The following is a 17,338-nucleotide window of genomic DNA, read 5'->3' on the forward strand; positions in this document are numbered from 1 at the left end:
AAACTCACTCTCAGCATAAAAATGAGATCACAACTATGAATCAAAATACCAAATCTATTTATTAAACCCATTTCATATATTTGCGTGTGTGTGCTAGTGTTTTAAATGTTTCTTGAGTAGCAAATCAGCATAATTTCTGAAGGAGTAATGATGCTGCAAATTTAGCATTGCATCACAGGAATAAATTACATTACATAAAATATATTCAAACTGAAAACTGTTCTTTTAAATTGTAATACTATTTCACAAGATTACTGCTTTTACTGCATTTCTAATCAAACAAATGCAGCCTTGGAGAGCATAAGAGACATTATTACAGTTAAGAATTATGAAAACGCTATAGTCAAATACCTAGTTTTTATATCAACATGGAATCAAATCTGCCCCCCATTTAGTATAATGCACTTTCTTGTTCTTGTACATTCTTTTTTTAACTACAACAATAGCAAAGGTTTGCCTTTGTAATCATGAAAAAGTAAAAAAATAAAAACAACTTTTTAGCTGATGTCACCTGTTCTTACTTTTCCAAGTCCAACCATCTATCATAGAAATCACAAATCAATCAATTCTGTTTGGATGAAAGCAAGTCTCAAGTTGTCACTGAATATCCTTTTTCACTCTGAAATACATCACACTACAGAAGTAACACTGTAGCACACGCTGTTGACTTTGACGAAGTACAGAATCAAAGATGGATTGGAAAAAAATGATAATGGATTTGTCCATCAACGCATTTTAACTATTACCAAACTCCCTTATCCACATCTTCTACATATCACTTCCCAAGCAAGCAATATCAAGAAGAAACCAAAACCCAGTATCTTTGTAACAGTCAGCGGTGGAAGACACAGAAGGGTTAGTTCTTACCTTCTTGAGGTGGCCACTGCGAGTCCCCACGAACACCACCGAATGACCTCCGTAAGTGTACGCTGCCACGGACGCCATACCGTCAGTGCGGTCGTCAAACAGAGGAGTGCCCTCAATGACCCTCAGTCCTCCAAGAGGCTGGTTCAGAACCAGGCCACAGAAATCATCGCCAATCTGCTTGGGCTACGGGACAAAATGAGAAACAATGAAACGTAATTAGTTCATATTCATAAGATTGTTTTAGGCCTCAAGTCATGTGTAAAAACAGGTCCAAAAGGCTACATTGAAAATGGGATTAAAATTAAATTAAAATAAATAAATAAAACAACAAGTAATTCAACTAATTCATACCTTATTTAAACTGAATGATTAACTGAAATGAATACATAATATTTCAGATTCATTTAAAATATATATATATATATATATATATATATATATATATATATATATATATATATATATATATATATATATATATATATATATTATGAAAGTGTTAGTGATTCTGTTGCAGTGATTTAAAACAAAAACAAAAATCTGCAAAACAAAACAAATAATTTAGTAAAAAAAAAACGTAAAGGCATAAAATTACATAAAAAGTCCATGTGTCTTTGAAAAATAATTTTTTGCAAGAAAAATGTATACAAAATATTTAATATTCAGTAAAAACGACAACATGAAGTAAGCAAGTTAGAAGTTAGTGAATAAAATGAAATGAAATGAAATAAAATAAGTGCACACGTCTCATTAATATAAAATAATTACTCATTGGTGGTTTAAGGACCCTTAACAACAAATGCTGAATAGTCCATGTTATGCCATTGTTTATTCAGCTTTAGTAGATCTTTGGGAAATTAAATCAGAATGCAGAAAGTAAAAATTAATTTGTGGACCAGATTTCAGATTTCAGGACTGTTCAATTTTGCCTGAAGCCTGGAGACCCAACAACAGCTTTCTCCAGCTGTCGTCAAGTCACAGCATCGCAGACAGGAAGTGCCAGCTAATAGACCAGACAGAGAAGAGCCACCCAAACAGAGACTGTGAAAGTGAGCCCATGGGGATCAGACTGGTGGGCTACCGACCGGTGAGACATGACATCATCCTGCAATCTACCTCACGGTCAGTGCTTTATCACTTCAGACCGAAAGAGGCACCATTTACCCTCCGAGCATCTCTGAAAAGCAATATTTCAGCCATTTTTAATGGCTGTCCACTGACACAAAGGAGGAAAAATTACAGGAAAATCACTGTATGTCATTTCTCCTTAAGTAAACCAGAGTCAGAAGAGTTATTCACAAATCAATTGTGTTAACTAACATCTGCAACACATCATTTTGCCGAGTGATGATGTCAGCAAGTACCAAACCTAGTCCCCCAGTTAATCCCGGAGGTGAACTATTGACTCATTACCAGGTTCTCGGAGCTCGACGGAAAACACTCTGGACTTCAGCATCCAATGGCACATAAAAAACCCTCAGTAAAGTGCAACGAGAGGTCAGCTTAGCCTGCAGATGAATGACATCAGCTCCAACAGCAAGACATTTCACAGCGGTTATGATGAACATAAAGGCGCAACACGAACAGCTGAATTTTTTGGAACTTTGTGCCCAAATTCTTTGAGGAGATGGGCATCTTAGAGCGTGCCATTGAATGGTCATTGAAGGGGTGATGTTGGATCGTGGAATAGCTTGTTTTAGTGCATGTATATGAAAGGTAAATGTATTAAATGAAGCATGAGCTTGCGGCAGACATGCACACTCTCATTAGAAGACGGAGGGCCGTTGCCGTGCATGAAAAAGAGCTAATAATAATACCCCGGCAGCCGAGGCGCTGGAATCAGGAGCAGATTTGCATCAGTCATGGGGAACCCTGTTGTTGCACATAAAAACAACCACAGTCACCCCCCCCCCACCACCACCACCACCCCCAAAGGAACGAGGTCATCGGCACTCGCCATCTTCGCCCCATCTGCTCTAGCCGGGCCGCGAGGTGTGTGCTATTGTTCCCAGCACAATTACAGCCGCAGACGCAAATTGTCCTCTCGTCTGGTTGTCTTCCAGGCAAGTAAGAAGGAGAAATTAATTCAGCCAGTTTGTGAATGATTTCTGTTATTTTTTCGAGGGGGAAAACATTGCTACTGTACCGCGAGGAAAGTTTAAGTTTACAAGCAGAGTCACTAAATAACTACCAGACAACTAACATATCAAACGACATGCAGCAAAATGATTCAATATGCACACTAGGGTTCAAAACCAAACTTTTGGCTTCAGTACCTAGAAATAGAAACTGCTGAATATCCATGATACCACTGCATACTGTAAACAATTACTAAACTAATACACATTAAATCTGTCATGTTTAAGCAGAAAACAAATGTCTTAACAACTAGCTACTTATAAATGGCTTATGAATTAAGTGCAAGTCTTTTCCAGTTGATTTAAAATAATTTCTTTGAATATTCCAGTGCATAAGCATTACATATTATCATAATTTAGCAAGAAAATATCAACCATTAACTTGCTTTGCTCAAATAAGCACACATGAACATGAATAATGGCACAAAACCCCAAATTTGACAGTATAAACTTTCTTTAATGCCATTTTTTCCTTGGTCATGCATGCTCAGCATTTCTTGTTGGAATGCCAATGGAATCTGCGTTGATCTTTGTAACACACTGAATATTAACAGAGATAATAATAGTCTATAAATAATTGATTATAAATAATCAAATCAAAATTGCATGCCTTGATGCATCCCCAATTGGCAATTTTGCTTCCATGTAAGACTACTGGTTTTGTACCATGGTACCTTTTGGAGCCATCTCTACTGTTTGATAATTAGCTTCAAAATTACAGGATGTTTAACCACAAAAAAATTAATAACACCTAACCTTTGGACAGAGTTGATGTAAACACACGATTTAAAGGACTTGCGAATCGCAGAACAAGCCTACAGCTAGCTTAGAGGCAGATAAATAACATCAAATCATAAGTGTGATTTGTCACTGAATTACAGGAGACAAATATTAAAGATTCATAAATGAAGCATCAAGGGCTTCCGGAAACAGACCGTTCGTGGTACACTTGACTGGTTTAAAATGTCAGAGGCGTATTGATTTTGATGTCTAGCCATCACCTTATTCATCTCTCGCATAATAAGCTATTGCTTCCCACCCTGTCTGGTTTGAATAGATTTTTCATCAAAGATACATTACATCAGATTAAGATGTGTAATCATGTTAGACAGTTTCCCCTACACCGGCATTCCTGAGAAGTCTGCAACACGTCACAATTAGGTCAATGGGAATCATGTATTGAATCCACAAATTCGTTTTTCAGGTGCAACAAAGGAAAAAAAAAAAAACAGACAACAGACCAAAGGTCTATTATAATGTGAGCTTGGAAACCCTCGGGTACCTACTGTGACACAAATACATGCTTTAACAACATGATTTAAACGAGGAGGACGTGTTCCTGGATAAACATTGGAATAACATTGCAATCAATCAATAAGATATGGTTAGGACTTTTAAAAAAATAGATGGTCACAGTTTATTTTAAGGTCAGGTTCTTACTATTAACTATAACTTTTGCCGCTGTAAATTAAATTAGACACTGACATGCATTCTTAAAAGGGAAGTGCATGTCAAGAAATGGTGCACTCAAATGGTTAAATATTTGTCAATCTATTGCCATGTATTTAAATTAGTGATAGATATAAGGCAGAGTTGCCCATACTGGGTCCTGGTGGGCCACTGTCTTGCATAGTTTAGCTCCAAACCCAATTAAACACACCTAAAGCAGCTAATCAAGATCTTACTAGGCATACTAGAATCTACCAGGAAGGTGTGTTGATTCAAGCTGTAACTAAACTCAAGCTGGAGCTAAAACCAGTTTGGACACCCCTGATATACTGGTAAAAAATGGGCTGAAACCAATTAATATCCAATATAAGTGGACATAAATGAATAAATTAAAAACATAAATATCTTGAGCATTGGTGGCACTGATGATTTGTGCATTGGGTCAATGACTGAAAAGATTGTGAATGTTCCATAAGAAGGTTGAAAATACAACGTTGATCCAAAACCCTGGAATTCCTTGATGCTTGAAACAACATTTCTGTCCAGCCTTACACACCCATAAACTTAATCCCAAAAACCAAAAGGTAATTATAAGTTGGTAAGAATAAGAACGTTGGTGTTGATAATACCAACCCCAAGAGTAACCCTGAACTTACACCTAAAATATGATTGCTAGACTCCTTGGCATAACAATGACCACAAATATTTGAAATAAAACAGATATAGAGCGAAAATTAATTCAAAGACCCACCGTATTAATACAAGGCAGTTCCTTGTTGAGCAACCATGGCAGAGACAGCTTTCCTTCCCCGCGGTAACATGACTTGATCCTCTCTCTCATGGCCAGGTTGATCTGGTGCAGTGTGAAGAGGCACAGCACTGTTTCTCTGGGTGGGTTAGCCCTGTTCTTCTGACCCTGGGAGAAGATCACAAACAGGACATCCTCATCCTCAGAAAGGCCGAGAGCCTGGGCCAGAATCTTCCCAGGACGGTGCTTGTAGGCGGCTTGGACAAGTCGGTATTCCACGCCATCCTTGGTGCACCCAAGTGGGAATTCAACGTAGGAGTAGAACTCGGTGTCATTGGAGCACATCCGGACGATTTTTGAGGTAAAGAACTTCTCGCCAGTCGCATCCACCTGGGTGAGCTGGGTATCCAGTTGCAAAGTCAGGAAATAGATGTAAGTGCGGCTGGAGAACCCGTAAACGTAGTAAATGTCAAATGCGGGATATTGAGACAGGGTGTCTGAAGGTATCTTGATTTGAGAGGACACAAACTCATCTTGGTAAACCAAGCTGAACATTTCCATTTTCTCCTCATCTGCCACCAGTTTACGGCTGGATAGGGTCGGGAAATACTCGGATTTGCCATCGATGGCGGCGCCGATGAAGAGGCGGCTGTCACCTTTCTTTTTCTTTTTCAAGTCTTCGTCGTCATCACCCACCACAACTCCAGCCATCCCATCTGACTCTTTGGCTCCCGAGAGGTAGTGTTCTTTACGGTGATGTGGTTCACCAAGCTTGAAGAGATCTTCCAGCCGCAGGAACTGGCACACGCCCTGCCAGATGCTCCCACAAGCCACCAGACGGTTACCAGCGTAATCAACCAACAGCAATTTGTTGACGTTGTCTGTGAATTCCAGTTTCTGCGTGCATGGTCTTACACTGGGGGGTGGGTAGCACTTGGCATTGTCCTCCACGGGACCAGTCTGGTGCGAGCGCGTTTCAGTCAGATTGGCGGAGAGCTTGTAGACTCGGTTTATCGCGCCGATGAACACCTCACCAGTCTTGCGGTGCACGGTTAGGTGCGTGAGGCTCGTGTCTTTAACCCTGAAGCTCCCGGAGACTTCAGGGGGTTCAGTAGGAGTCATGGAAAATGCCATGTTGGTCCCGGTCAAAACAGAGACGGAAAATACCAGCAGCCACAAGGACCTCATGATTCCAAACCTTCTAATGTGGATGGGGGAATGAGACAAAGCTCTTCCCTCAAGCGTATTCCAGGATTTTCTTCTTTTGCTGTCTCAGTGGTTCATGTCTACAATGAAAGAGAGAGAAACAAGAAAAAAAATAAGTTTTTTTGAAAATGGATTACGCAGGCAAAGCAATGTCTTATCTTTAAAAGTTTAATTGCATTAAAGGTACCATCATACTTCACAATTTCATTTTCTCCCCCAAGGCAATACTTTTTGCACAGAAAAAGAGTCACAATTTAGTCTTCTACAATCTGACCCTTTTAATCAAACAGCCCGCTTCTTGTCAGTTTGTAATATAGTACAATATACTTTGCACTACTCTTCATCCTTCAAAAACAACCTTTAGTAGCAAAACTACGTGTTTGTATCATTGACATTCTTTGGAAGGATATGCAACACGGCCAGATAAGGCTCTGATATAAAGCCATGAACACATCTGGTAGATTTTCCCACATTTACTGAGAATCCCTGAAGCTCAAACAATTGGTGTCATTATTCGATTCCCTAGGAACGCATTAACTTGATAAACTTCATAAAATGTATACCTTTTGTATATGCCATAAAATGCATGATTAGTGAGGCCAAAATTCTGAACAACAAATCAGCATTGTTGGTGCGTAAATGTCAATAGCTAAGTCTTGCACGTATTCATCTGTCTTGTACAATGCATAAGAGGTGCTCTTGCAGACTCTTACCGGAAATTCAGCTTTGAGTTCTAGTAGAATGAACTTTGACAATAACCGATTTTAAAACCAACAATCAGAATTTCAGCACTTCTGTCTGAGACTCAATCCATCCCTGCCTGCTCTCCATTTGGAGGCATTAGTGACTCAGAGTGGACTGTGAGCCAGTGCGTGACAGCTGGGTAAGGGGATTTTGGGGGTATGTATTGATCGAGTGGCTTCTGTTGGTGCCAAGCCTTGTCACTCCCACTCCTTTCACTCAATGGATTGCTAATAAACCTTTATGGTCATTGCAAGCACTAATCCCAAGCGCATTTGTTAATTAGGAAGCAGCCCTTAACCAGACAGCAAGAACAGGGATGGGAATCGTAAGGAATTTAACGATTCCGATTCAAGTGATTCTGTATTTTTAACAATAGAGACAAATGTTGTCAAATGATGATTATTTTACATTTCAAAACAATAATGCAGGGTTCCAACACTTTCATTTCAATTGAATATGACAGGATTTTTCAGAAAATTTATACAAGACGTACTCAGCCAGACAATGAACATTATTAACATCAATATGATGCAATCACACTTGTAGCAATATTTGTTAGTTCTGTTTGTTGATGACTTTGTGACTAATATATTTCCAAAACCTACAAAAGTATCATTCTGAGAACATGTTTAACCAATGAAATGAACAAACAGAGTTTGCGGTTACAATTAGACTGGCTTGAAAGGACATTTTATGCAAAATAACATAACTACATACAACTTATATTCATTTTAAAAGTGGCTTTTCTAGGCCTGGGAAATTTAATTTTAAAAGTTCCTTAACAATGGAAAGCCTGAATAATAGAAAAGAAGACTTCAATTCAATTCAAAATCTAAATGTATAAATTCACAACATGAAATGGTGCACTTATGCAGAAATTATGAATCTCACACACACTGTCCAGAGCTGTTAACAAAATGCAATGAAAATAATTAGCTTTTATTCAAAATAAAAAAGGAACAATTATTGAATACGTATCTTTTTCCATTTTTAAACCCGAGCAAGATGCAAGATCACAGAGAGAAGACAGAAAGAACCCAAAAAATGCAGCGAGAGGTTATAGCACCATTTCATTCGCTCTTGGAAAATTTAACACAAGCGGTTTGCAGATCAAACACATCGGTCGTTTGTTCAATCACTGCTTCCCCCCACTGGGCACAACAGCAGGAATGAAAGAGGTCTGCATGGCTCCTGTTGTCTGTCTCCCTTTCTTTCTCCCTTTCCGAAGGGAAGGGTCGGGAAAGGCCACATTAAGCACACACAGGCGGAATAAGGCTCCACTTCAACCACAACCTAAGCACTACAGTTCTTCTGCATATGGTAGGATATAGGAGTCTAGAAGAGACTATATAGAAGTCTTGCTTCAATATGTCTCTGGAAAACATGTGCTCAAGCTACTGCCACCACATGTTTATTCAATGATACATCACAATATTCAATTCTCATTATACTGTAAAGCTACTTTAGATATTTTTACATGTTCAGTTAATGAAAAAGCAAGTATGAAATCACATTCACCACAAATTGCAAATTTGAACTGTGTCAGCAGGCTTCAAACATAAAAAAAAAAATTAAAAAAATTAAAAATTGCTTTGAAAAAAAAATAATGCATATGAAAACAATGCATTTACAAAAATTCAACTGGTTTAAAAAAAAATAATAATAATAAAAAACGTGACGGATCCCTGTAATTTAATGTTGTGAGCAATGCTGGAAAAATCACTGCAGACTTCAGGTTCCTAAAATCCAAAATCCTTGCTCATTGTATTATAATGACATATTGTAATACATTCCCTGATTTGCAGGAGAAGCTATTGAACAGCAATCACAGTAATTTCATTAGCACAGTAGAAGCCGGCTGGTCCCAGTGAAAAAACTGAATCCCTAACCCAGAAAAGACAGACAGAGAGAGATAGTCACATAAGCCTCAGGGGGGGATCTGCCCAGATCTAAGCATTACTGTACTTGTTAATAGCAAATTAGGCTGATTTGACTGTCTTTACAGTGTTTCTGGCTGTTTTTATAATGGTAAACACACGACGGGTGGCCACGGAGCTCTGCAAACGCTAAATAATATCGAAATTAAATCCTTCGCACTAAATTTCCCATCAAAACGGAGCAGAGATAAAGCAAACAATGAAAGTTGAGGAAAGCATTAGCGTCCATCAGCACTCTAAAGCGTCTAAGCGCTGGCGGAGTAGGCAAATCTGCACCGACCCAAAACAAATATTTATTTGAGAACGTGACAGACGGTTTGGGCGTTCTGCATTTTTTCAAGCGCGTCAATATTTCTGACAAACGCCCCCCTGTGACCTTTCTGCCCGTCCTCGACTGTAAACAAGAAGCTGGGTGGAATCCTGATGAGACGAGCAGCGCTGAGCCCATAAAACCACCAGCTTCACATGCCAGCGCGTGTTTGTGCCTGGGTTTTGTTTAAAGCACCCAGGTGAAATGGACTCATCTATTAGCCTTGTTTTCAACACTAATTTTAGCTCACTGCTGCCCCTCTTCATCACTGGTGATTTAACACATCAATCAGTTTGGTCACTTGCTGGAAAAATAATGGACGGTTTCAGATTGAGCCCTCGAGTCCGACGGCACGGTTAAAACTCAGGCAGAAAGAAACACAATATGACACGATATTAGAGCTCGTGGTTAGTGGTTCAGAGAATAACACGATCACCTGACACGCTACAGTCAGGGTGAAGCAAGTGTCGTGATATATCAATAACACAGAAAAGATTCATTATTTTCCTTCAAAGGAAAAAAAAAGCAAAACAAAACCAGTTCTGAAGCCTGTCTGCTGCGCTTTGACACATCCGCTAAATGATTTTAAATGACACAGGCAGGTAATAACCCATACAAATATTTACCATGGAAATCACAGTCTCTGTCAAAACAACTTAACAAATTACCAATGGAGAGGAAATATAGTGAAACAAGGACCTAAAGCCTATTTTAAACAAAAAAAAATAAAAAATTGGTAAAAATGTTACGTTACAACAATGTTGCTAAAGCTTTTTATTTCAGATAAATGCTGATCTTTGGATTTTTCTAGTCATCAAAGAATCCTGGAAACATTTACTATTTTAAATATTGATGATAACAATAATAATAAGTGTTTCTGGAGCAGCAAATCAGCATAGAATGATTTCTGAAAGATCATATAATACTGAAGACTGAAGTAATGATGCTGAAAATTCAGCTTTGGCCTCAGGAATAAACTACATTTGAAAACATATTCAAAAAGAAAGCAGTTATTATAAATAGTAAAAATACTTCACAATATTGCTGTATTTTGGATCAAATAAATGCAGGCTTGGTGAGCAGTAGAGACTTCTTTAAAAAAACAAAACTTAAACTTAAAAATCAAATGAAAGCAACAATTGATACTCTAGTGGAAAACATGTTCACCATGGTAAATCTTTGTATGCTAAATGTTTTAAACATTTACTAAAAACGATATATATTACAGAGAGAGGGAGAGAAATAGATCACTAGCCCATCTAATCAAGGACTCACAACAGCATCCTCTTCTCCTCACTCCTGTAATGAGGGTCAACAGCTCTCCATTAGAACGAAGACGATGGAAAGGGGAAAAAAAATCATGTTCTTTTCTTCTTCTTTTCACAGGATTGGACACATCATGATATCACACATGGATGAGTCCACACTGAGACCCATCAGGCCAACACCTCAAATAACTTCATAATGCTGCTGCCTCATCCGTTTCCATCATCACGGCTGTGGTAATCAGGGGTGTTTGCTGAATCATAAATGCATAAACATAAATCTCTTATTCTACGGTCTCCATTTTCAATGTAAAAGAACACCCCGAGCACAATCCATTTACATAAACAGCATGCGCATGGGAAAATGCATATGTATACAAGTGTATGATCTCTAAACTGTATATTAAACAATAAGTAATATAAGTTTAATACAAATAAATATTATTGTATTATTAAATACACATTTCACAATAAAATAAATATAAGATTTATTTTTTCTGTAATAAAGCAACATATTTATAATGAAATATATAATTAAATATGAAATTATATAAGATGTTCTAAAATGATTAGATATTTAAATAACGCTAAACATTAACAACAACTATAGCAAACAGCACTTACGATGAATGATGACAAGCAGACCAATTAAAAACAGCACAGAAGTGACTACATCTACTAAATCCAACTCAGACTTAATGACAAACTGTAGAATCTGATAGATTTATGTGCAATGCTATAGAAATAATCAATATATTGATTCCTAAATCCACTTTTGCCTTGTCCGTTCAATGCGTTCATCTGCCAAAGTAGCAATGTCTTTGTATGATCTTCATTTAGAGCACTTTTCTCAGCAAATATTGATATATGGGATTGATTGTGATTTCATCTTACAATGAACTGGCTTATTGTGTAATTATCTAAATTAGGGTTTTTAATTGATTGACAAACCAAATATAAAACAAAACCATTGACAGAAATGGCTTCATACTAATTTGAACGGTTCAAACATTCTTCCCAAGCCTCCTCTTCTCTACAAAAATATTGTTTCAAATGAAAAAAAGAGCAAAGTAAAATAAAACCCAAGTCACTTGATATAACTGACAGAGCTCGAGGCAAATATCATCGGCTGTATCTGTTGGCAAGATGCTGCAGTGGCCATAAGCGGCTCTGTCCTCGAGAGACCACAATATTGAGTCAACAAAGGGCCAAAACCTCCATACATTCAATCCCCCAAATAATTCAGCTTCACATATATAGTGCACTTCTCTTCCGAGGGTCACAGCCCTGAGCATTATGAGCTCTCAGGGTCACAGAAGGCGGCTGAGGAACCTCCATGTGAGCTCCGATTATTTCCTCTTTTTGTTGTTTTAGTTTCTAGTCTCATCCTGTTGGAGGCCGGGGTCAAAAATTGTGTTTACGTTCTCTCTTTCACTCCTGAAATGACCGTCTACGTGAAAACTAAACATAGCAAACACGCACTGAAATAAATGTGTGTAGTATCATCACAGTATTCCAATAATCTGTGCAACAATCTCGAAAACAGTTTACAGTAGCACTAATGGCAGGATAATAGTGCAAAAGTAACTAAAAATTTATTTACTGACTTACTAACCAAAATCAAAACAACCCAATCTCAAATTTCTACGTTATTATGGTCCCTAAACATTACTCATGTGTCACTCATTTGACTCTTTTTAATAGTCTGCCAAGTGCAAATCATAAATATAAAAAGTTACAGACATTAGTAATGGTAGGAAATGTTACACTTTGAATGAAAAAAAGAGGTTAAAAGTGCAATCTGTTTAGGTTCCGTCCACACGGAGATGCTTTTAGCTGTATACGCATACATTTTATATTGTATAGATATTCCGTCCACACGGATCTGGTGTTTTGGGAAAGTCAAACCAATACTTTTTGAGACCGGTTCCCAGAGTGCATAACTCTGAAATAACCGCCCTTGTGTTTTTGTGTGGACAGCGAATCCGTATATTTTTTGAAACTATGGCATCATCGGCCCACGTCTCGCCCCTAGTCAGACAGCACTATGTCATGTAACAGCAACAAAAACATGAGCTAACACTGAACGACTGTCTATTTATTAAATAACAATAAAATAGATTAATAAATATATTGTAGGGCTGGACGATTCATCGAAAAGTAATCAAAACCGAAATTCAGAACCTCTAACCGACATAATTTTCACATGCCGGTTATTTTTATTTTTTTTTATTCTATTAATACTTCCCCCTTAAAAGCATACTAGCGTGCGTGTAGCCACATGTCTCTGCTCTCCAGTCAGTGGCATAAAAGCAAAACACGGAGGTGAACGCCGGTTCAACACATAGTGATGGCGCACGAGCGGTGAGCCTTGTGTCTTCACTAAACTTTGTCAGTTGTATTTGTTTTATGGTTTGGACATTCAAGCGTTTAGACTATCGGATGTGTATTATTATATTGAGCTACCATTGTGGCACGAACACTCATATAAACAGTAGCTGTGAAGATTGCGCGCACAGAGGAACGCAGAAACTAGTTGTCCATGCTGTCCTGTTATTTATCACTAAAGTAGCTTAGAATCTCAAAACTTATTATAGCATATTTTTTTACTTTTGAAGGTACTAGGTTTTGTTTTTACAACCCACAGCTTCACAATGATATATAGAAACAGTACGACTAATTCACACACGCAATCACTCGTACTGGTACTTTCATAATTTCTCTTTATCTGATCTTTATTTATCTCTTACACCAGCAAAAATCTGTAATAAATATTACGAACATAGATAAAATAACTGCTGATAGTGGGCTATGATGTCAGATCACTCTTTCAATAGGAAAAAACATCCCACCTTCACTAGTCAATAATATTCACAGAAACAAAATAATTGTTCATTAATCGTAATCGAGGTAAAATGTTATATTAATAGAGGTTTTGATTAAAGGCCATAATTGTCCAGCCCTAATATATTGTTCCATGTTCATTTGTATACCGCACACAAGGTTTATGCATAGTCCAAGTCTTCTTCTCTTTTTTAGTGTATCTCTGTGGCACAGCGCCACATACTGGTCTGGCATGTATACTACATCATTTTGTGTCAGTTTCGTGTGGATGCTGATATTTCTGAGACGAGGGGGAAAAAAAGATTGAATAGAGAAAGCTCTGGCTTTGTGTGGACGTAGCATTAATAGGCCTCGTCTTTGAAACATCTAATAATTTAACACAAATATTAAAGACTTTAAAGAAGTTTTTTAAATTTGTCAGCTGTTCAGGTACACAAAAATAAAACCCACTTAAATGACAAGTGTCTTCATTCACAAAATATTAAATATGACATCTGGCCTGACTAGGCACTTTTTATCTAATTGAGCTTAAAAACTTAAGTTGCTGGCTCAGATTTGTAAAGTATAATCAAATTGGCAGGACAACTTCAATTATATTGACTGCTGGACAAAAATGGAGCTGAAATTGCTTAAATTTGATGAGCTAAAGTAATATAAAAACATGTTTCCACGACTTCTAACTATATCATTTTTACAAAAGCAAAATTTAAATCACTGACTAGTCACCCAACACCAAAAAAAATAGGAATATAATTTGAGTCAGAGATAAATTATTCATATTTAGAAGTAAATTACTACTTGAGTCACGCCAACACTATAAACAGTGACATCTGAATCCTCATATTAAACTCACCATGATAATTTAGTTGTTACTGTGGTCACCACAAGCTAATAAGACCACTGCACACTACTAATCAAACAACAGGACGTTTACGCCATCTTTAGTATTTCAAACTTGACTTTAAACCTTAAATCCAATATAACAAAACAAATCCACCAGCCTAAACCATTGGGAAGGCAGCAGGAAGAGAGAGAAAGAGAGAGCGAGAGGGTTTGGGAACAGACAGTAGCTATTGTTCAGTGATTAGCACCAGCCGTGACTCCACATGGCAGTTGTACTCATGGCTTACTCACAGGACGAGAGCACAACGCTGCCGTTTTACTCCCCACTCAAGGATATACAGAGCCGCTCGTTGACATCACAAGGCCAGAGTACGCAGGACAGTAACCTTGCTCTGAGGCGAGCGAATCACAGCGCAAATTTACAGTTGAGATTTATCCTCAGGTGCTCGGCCGGCGGTAATCTAACAGACAACTAAATAGCATGTGCCCTGATGAAAGGGGTCAGGGGGGCGACGACGGCTGCATTGATATAGAGATGATCACAGCCGGCACAAGGTCACCAGAACTGTGCTTCGATTGACGAGGACGGGTTATTCATTAACCAGCACTGATCTCATCAACACAACATCATCTAATAATGCAGCAAGAAAAAAACACTAGTACTTATGGCTGAAACACACTGAGCGGGCTTGCATTGAATTCAGTGGGCGTTTGTTTCAGTCCTGGGGGTGAAACATGCGGCCTATAATTCATCTCCACATGTACGTGACCAGAAATGCCAGGTAACTTCTGGGATGTTTATCTGGTTTATGTACTGTAGTAGAGCCATAACAGCAAACAGTTGTCTCCCCGCTTCCAAACAACTTTCTATTTTTACATCAGTGGCCAATTTGTCGGTTAATGCACTGATTGAATTTATTCATGGAGGTATTTCCAGCCCAAATCAATCCATTTAGGTTCGCTACACTGCAGTTTCATCTATCCTAAAGAAAATTTCATTTCGCATAGGAGCCAATCGAGCAAAACACATAGAAATCTATATGGAATCTCTGTTATTGTTAAGTATCCAAATAAATCAGAAAAGAAAATGCAAAACTACTGGAAATGCATAAACATTGATTGATTATACATATATCCATCTATAAAAAATATAGTATATTTATATATAGAGAGAGAGAGAAAAAGAGAGAGAGAGAGGGAGAGATAAGACAGATGGATAGTTAGCCAGACAGTTTGTTTGTGTGCATATGTATGTATATATATATATATATATATATATATATATATATATATATATATATATATATATATATATATAGAAAGAGAGAGAGATACAATTTATTTAAAAAAAAATTGTAATAAAATAATAATTGATAATAACAGTAATTTATTATTATGTATAATGTTACAACTTAAATTCCATACAAACCATATGTATTATTTAATATATAGATTTAGATCACGCTCTTATATTAATTTCATTTCCCCATGCAGATCATCTATCATTTCCCCAAAAGCATATATTCCGATATACAGATCTTAGATTAGAGATTTGTAAAGTGTTGTGTGTAAAACGCGTTTTGCTCGGTTCCTTCCTCCACAGCACCGAACATCCAGCGGAGCTCGTTCTAATCTCAGCCCGGGTTAAAGCATCCCTGATCCGGCTACTGCAGGCAGCCACAGCCCCTCTCCTCTCCACCCAGACATGGATCAAACTGGCACCCAAGGATTTGAATGATCAGATTTGGTACAAACCCATCAATTGCATCTTATCGCGGGAATTACCCATGCAAGGAAATAGACGAAATCAATGTGCAAATTAAGCAATACATTTGATTTTAGTTTAGGCTTTAATGGGAGGAACACCATTTGGGTCATTTGCCTAGAGGAAAACAATATTTTAGTCATGTGACTGTTACAGATGTAACAGACAAACAGATCGAGTGCATGATATCACCTTTTTTTTTCGAGTATCTATTTAATCTGCCTGTGATAATTAAGTAAAACACTGCTTTTTTTTCTTTAATTACGACCCCTGATTGTGGTCTGTACTGTTTATTCAAAGCAACTTACCATCTGAAATGTCAATATGCATGTTTTAGATCCATGCACAACCACCAACAGGCAAGACTGGAATAATTATCCATTGTGTATTGGCTACTAAAAACAGTCAAGTAATTTCAATGCATTTCTTAATGCACAACACAAATGCACAGATTTTTTTAACCTCCTTTTAGCTAAACACTCCTTTTAATGCCCCCTTTGTTCTTGCTGGCATTATTGACCACGTCCATCTGGATCATTTCCACACAGCAGTTTAACCATCTATCTTCTCATCTAACAGATCGAGTTGTTTTTTTTTTATGTGGTAAAAGAAGCACGCGTTACATCTCCGGATCATGCGTTCACGATTTCGCTACAATAAAGCCAAGCATCAGAATGAATCGTTCACGCGAGTGTTTGTGTATCACTCGTACCTGTGTTCAAAGTGCAACAGTTACATCCACAGTTGGGTTTTGTAGAGCCTCTCTGTGCGTATCGCAGGCGGATTCGGAGATATAGCTTTATTTTCCAGTGCAAAACGCCCGTATGAAGCCGTAAATGCGCTCAACGCGTCGATGGCATGGTATTCTCCAGTCCGTACCTCAAGAAAGCGTCGCGCTTTACTTTAGGAGCGTGGAGACGCAGCTATCGCTTTAAAATGGAGCGTACCATTCGGACGGCAGGGGAGCAGGGAGACTCGTATGTAAAGCGTTTATGTTTCGAAGGGACTTAGAATAACTCAGTCACACAATGATTAAGTTTTGTTTTAATTTGTTATTAGGAAAGAGCGGAATGTCTTATCATAATTTAAGAACTGCGTAAATGTTTTACAGCGTTGTTGTCAATCATCCCTGTCATAATGAATCCCGCCCTTCGTTTAGGATTCTCTAGCAACCCAGATGTTGAGTAGACTGTAAAAACAGACGGATATGTCTGGATTACAA

At 37.9% G+C, this 17,338-nt stretch overlaps 1 protein-coding gene across 1 annotated transcript in view; it reads right to left on the reverse strand.

Annotated features, from left to right (window-relative positions):
* Positions 1-17,036, reverse strand: part of plxna3 (plexin A3) — a 157,109-nt gene extending 140,073 nt beyond the window's left edge. The window contains exons 1-3 of the mRNA XM_052563751.1: positions 16,829-17,036; positions 5,206-6,488; positions 868-1,050 (exon numbers count right to left, since the gene is read on the reverse strand). Of these exons, the coding sequence (XP_052419711.1) occupies positions 868-1,050; positions 5,206-6,390 (1,368 nt within the window). The 5' untranslated portion in view covers positions 6,391-6,488; positions 16,829-17,036. The remainder of the gene's footprint in view (positions 1-867; positions 1,051-5,205; positions 6,489-16,828) is intronic.
* Between the last annotated feature and the right edge of the window lie 302 nt (positions 17,037-17,338).

This window comes from Carassius gibelio, chromosome B8, assembly GCF_023724105.1.
Source record: "Carassius gibelio isolate Cgi1373 ecotype wild population from Czech Republic chromosome B8, carGib1.2-hapl.c, whole genome shotgun sequence".
NCBI classification, from domain to species: Eukaryota; Metazoa; Chordata; class Actinopteri; order Cypriniformes; family Cyprinidae; genus Carassius; species Carassius gibelio.